This window comes from Cynoglossus semilaevis, chromosome 10 (genome assembly GCF_000523025.1).
Source record: "Cynoglossus semilaevis isolate Cse_v1.0 chromosome 10, Cse_v1.0, whole genome shotgun sequence".
NCBI classification, from domain to species: Eukaryota; Metazoa; Chordata; class Actinopteri; order Pleuronectiformes; family Cynoglossidae; genus Cynoglossus; species Cynoglossus semilaevis.
In genome coordinates this window covers 19,282,919-19,287,064 of record NC_024316.1, presented here as the reverse complement: position 1 = coordinate 19,287,064, position 4,146 = coordinate 19,282,919, and the positions used below count along the sequence as shown (strand labels likewise).

Sequence of the window (4,146 nt, the reverse complement as noted above, 5' to 3'; positions counted from 1 at the left end):
ATATCTAGGTCCTCCATCGTTTCCAGTGTTGATCACCTTTTTCAGTGTTATACCTCAAGGAAAATGTTCCGTTTTAATTGGTATGTTTCCTAAATATATAACACTGAAAATGAGCTGGTGACTCTCCTCCACATCGGTCACTCTGTGCTCCGTCGCTTCAACTCTCTCTGTTATTTTTTTTTTTAACTTCCATTCCATTTAGTTTTGTATTCATTTCTCCTAGGAAGTCCACCAGCTCGTTCTTGAGTGTTCCCATTGCTTCGTTCACATCAACATATACAGAGATACTGTACATACTGTACTTGTATCTGGGCAGTTACCTTAGTTTAGTCCTCAGTTAGCTTGTTAACTATAACTATATCCTCACTTTACGTTGGCGATCGTCTTTTCTCACTTTTCGTCGTGAATTACTTCTGCACTGTATTTTTGTTCCCACTTTCAACCTGTAATGAAACGTTTTCTGCGAGGTTTATCCAGTATCTGTTGAGATGGTAACCTAAGGTGTCCGGGAGCCTCAGTTTGAAGCTGCTGCTCGTTCCTACTTCAATAACCAGTCCTGTCTTCCACGTGTTCTACAGGGTTTCCTGGTCAGCCTGGAGAACAGAGGGTTCTGCAGCAGGTTCCCATGCAGTTTATGCAGCAGCAGCAACAACAGCCACAACAACAACAGCAACAACAACAGCAGCAGCAGCAGATGCAACAGCAGCAAAGGCAACAGCAGCAGCAGCAACAACAGCCGCAGCAGCAACAACAGCCGCAGCAGCAACAACAGCCGCAGCAGCAACAACAGCCGCAGCAGCAACCACAACAACAACATCAACAACAACAAATTCAGCACATGCAACAGCAGCAAATACAACAACAAATTCAACAACTACAACAACAGCAGCAGTTGCAGCAGCAGCAGCAGCAAATGCAACAGCAGCAGATGCAACAGCAGCAAATGCAACAGCAGCAGCAGCAGATGCAACAGATGCAGCAGTTGCAGTGCATCCAGAATAGCCCAGGGCAGCAGGGAATGATGGGGCAGCATCCCGGTGGTCCGAGTCAGACCGGGCTGCAGCCTCACCAGCTGCCACAACAGCCGCAGCCCAACCAACAGCCACATCTACAACAACAGGTGTGATGGCTACGGCTTTGACTCCGTCAGCAGAGGTTGGCATCAACTGTGGGGCTAATGGTCCTCTTTTCATCTGTGTCCTTGTAGCAGCAGCAGCAGCAGCAGCAGCAGATCATGATGATGCTGAAGATGCAGCAGGAGCAGGTAAAACACCGCATGTCAATGCCACCAGGGGGCCAATTGCCCCCACGAGGCATGGGCAACCCTGAAGTGCAAAGACTTCCTGCTTCACAGCAGGGCAACATGCCTGTGATGATCAACCTTCAAGCCCACGGAGGTGTACCTTCTTCACCTGACAAAGCTCGAGGAATGCCCCTGATGATGACCCCTCAGGTGAGTGGGGGCAGGAGCCAGACTTCCTCTTTGGTTTTTAAAGTGACACCACATTAAAAATCAATACTTGGATAAAAATGAAGACGATTTGAACACAACTGAAGTCAGGCCTGGGACTCTGTGCCCATTGTTGACTCTTTGCTCTCTCTCTTCTTTCTAGCACGCAGGCACTGCACGGAGAATGTCCCATCCCGACATAGGCCAGGGTCTCCAAGGCACAGGACCTGAAGAACCGCCTGTAGGGACCCACCTGAAGCAGGACAGACCAGCTGTGCCTGAAGTGGGTGGGCAGTCTGGGAATGGAAGCCAACAGATGGTAGCCAATCAGGGCTCTAATAGTCATGTGATGAAGCAAGTCCCTGGTCCGTCACCAGTGCCCCCCCATTCTGGAGCCAGCCCCCAGCAACAGTTATGCACTCAACCCCAACAAGGAGCCCCCATGCCAGGCCTTCATTTTCCCAATGTCCCCACAACCTCACAGAGCTCCAGACCCAAAACCCCCAACCGAGCCAGCCCCAGACCATACCACCACCCCCTGACTCCTACCAGCCGCCCCCCCAGCACTGAGCCTTCTGAAATCAACCTTTCTCCTGAGAGGTTAAACGCCTCGATCGCAGGATTGTTCCCCCCAAAAATCAACATTCCTCTGCCACCGCGGCAGCCCAACCTCAACAGAGGATTTGATCAGCAGGGTCTCAACCCAACAACCCTCAAAGCCATCGGTCAAGCCCCCCCGAGCATAAGTCTGTCAGGAATCAACAACAATGGCGGTACAGGTGGGGGTAACACTAATCAACACCCCCTATCTGTCACTGCTGCCGGCCCTGCAGGGGCTAAACAGGAGAAGCAGCCGGGCGGGCAGGGTAAAAGGGCGAGTCCCAGCAACAGCCGGAGATCCAGTCCTGCATCCAGCCGAAAGTCGGCCACACCGAGTCCAAGTAGACAGAAAGTGACCAAGGTGACGGTCCCTTGTTCTTCCTCCTCCTCGTCTTCTTCACAGCAGCAGCAACATTTGGTCGGTGCTCAGGGGCAAACCATGTTGTTAAGTCCCCCGTCAGTACCCCCAAGTCCAGTATCTACACCTTCACAGGTAAGTGGGACCATGGAGGTGCAACAGAACCCCAGCATGTTCCCTGAAGGGCTCAGGGAGAGTCCAGCAGAGCAGAGGCCAGTGTCTCAGACTCACGGTCAGATCCCGGCCTCCAGGGACCTATCCTGCCCCAGAATCACCGGTCCCACCGGTCCCACCGGTCCTCAGCAGTCTAAACCTGACCTGGAAGTGCAGACTAGTAAAGTCGAGACCAGACCAGTGCAGGCTGCACCGACCCAGGACCCCCAGGGGTCTCCTGCTGTCAGAGCTGCTCCAACATCCCTCAACCAGCTCCTGGACAACACCGGTGTTCCCAGCAGCACTGACAGAGATGCCCCGGAAAAGGGCAGTCCCAGGACTGTAGGGCATCAGGACAGGACCCCCCACCCTGAGTCATCAAATACAGCTGGTACCACTACAACCTTAAGTGAATCGCAAACCGAATCCAGACCTGCTGTTCCCGTCCTCACCACCGGTCCGAACCTGCAGTCCAGCACTGTTTTGAACTCCAGCGTTAGCACCAGTCTAAGTCAGAACCCCGCACCTGGTCTTGGTGTCAAACCCAGTCTGAGTGTCAACCCATCTGCTCCTCTTGGTAACAGCCCCAATGCCCCCCCTGGTGCAGGAGGCTGTCCCGCCAGCTCAGGTCAGAGTGTGGCCGCCCCAGCCCACAGTACCAGTTCTAATCCTAGTACTGTTTTAGCTCAAGCCACTGCTTTTAAACCAACCTCTGGTCCTCACCCAGTGACAGGTGTTCACTCTGTCATTCAGATCCCTGCGTCTTCAAGCCCCATGACCCCCAACCAGATCACAGTGTTTGTCACTTCTAACCCAATCACCACAGCCCCCGCCCCCCAGGCTCCTACATCTATGGTGTCCACTATGGTGACTGTACCCAACAAGAACTTCAGGCCCCAGGACGTGCGGCAGCAGAACCCTGCCCCCCGCCCTCAGTTTATTGCCACCACTCCTGTATTTATCAACCCAATATTCCAGGTACCGGGGGGGTCAGTAGCCCCTAACACCTCAGTGGTGTCGCAGTCTGTGACCATGGTGGGGCCAATCCAGGTGTCGGCTACAAACATCCAAATTTCTCCGGCCCCCAGCTCCGCCCTGAGCTCCTCGGGGGCTCAGCCTGTCAGAAGTCCTGTTGGACCAGTACAGATGTCCCTGTCAGCTGCTGAGGCTGGGACCCCCAAGGTCCCTCAGCAGACCAACCCTGGTGTCCTTAAACCAGACCCTCAAGTGGACACAGGCCCTCCAGTCCAGCAACAATCTCCCTATTCAACCCCCCCAGGATCGTCTCCTTTTCAGCCCCCCGTTAGCTCTCCACCTGCCTGCTCCAGTCCTGGGGTCGTGAACTCTGTTAGAAAGACCGTGATGACCCCGTCCCCCACCGCCCCGTTGAGAGGTAAACCTCCACCAGCCACTGGAAGTTCTCCATCTTCAGCTGACGTGGTGCCCAGTCCCGTGGACAGGTCAGTGTCAGTGTCTGTGGCTGTGGCTGTGGCTGTTCCCCCTCAGCTGCCCCACCCCACTGCTGCCCCTGCTGTTCAGATGGAGGTGAGAACTCCCCCCCCTCCCACAGGGGGCTCCCACAAAG

At 54.4% G+C, this 4,146-nt stretch overlaps 1 protein-coding gene across 1 annotated transcript in view; it reads left to right on the top strand.

Annotated features, from left to right (window-relative positions):
* ncoa6 (nuclear receptor coactivator 6) overlaps positions 1 to 4,146 on the top strand; it is a 9,300-nt gene that overhangs the window by 2,125 nt on the left and 3,029 nt on the right. Inside the window, 3 exon segments of the mRNA XM_025059729.1 lie at positions 579 to 1,120; positions 1,208 to 1,453; positions 1,614 to 4,001. Coding sequence (XP_024915497.1) covers positions 579 to 1,120; positions 1,208 to 1,453; positions 1,614 to 4,001 — 3,176 coding nt within the window.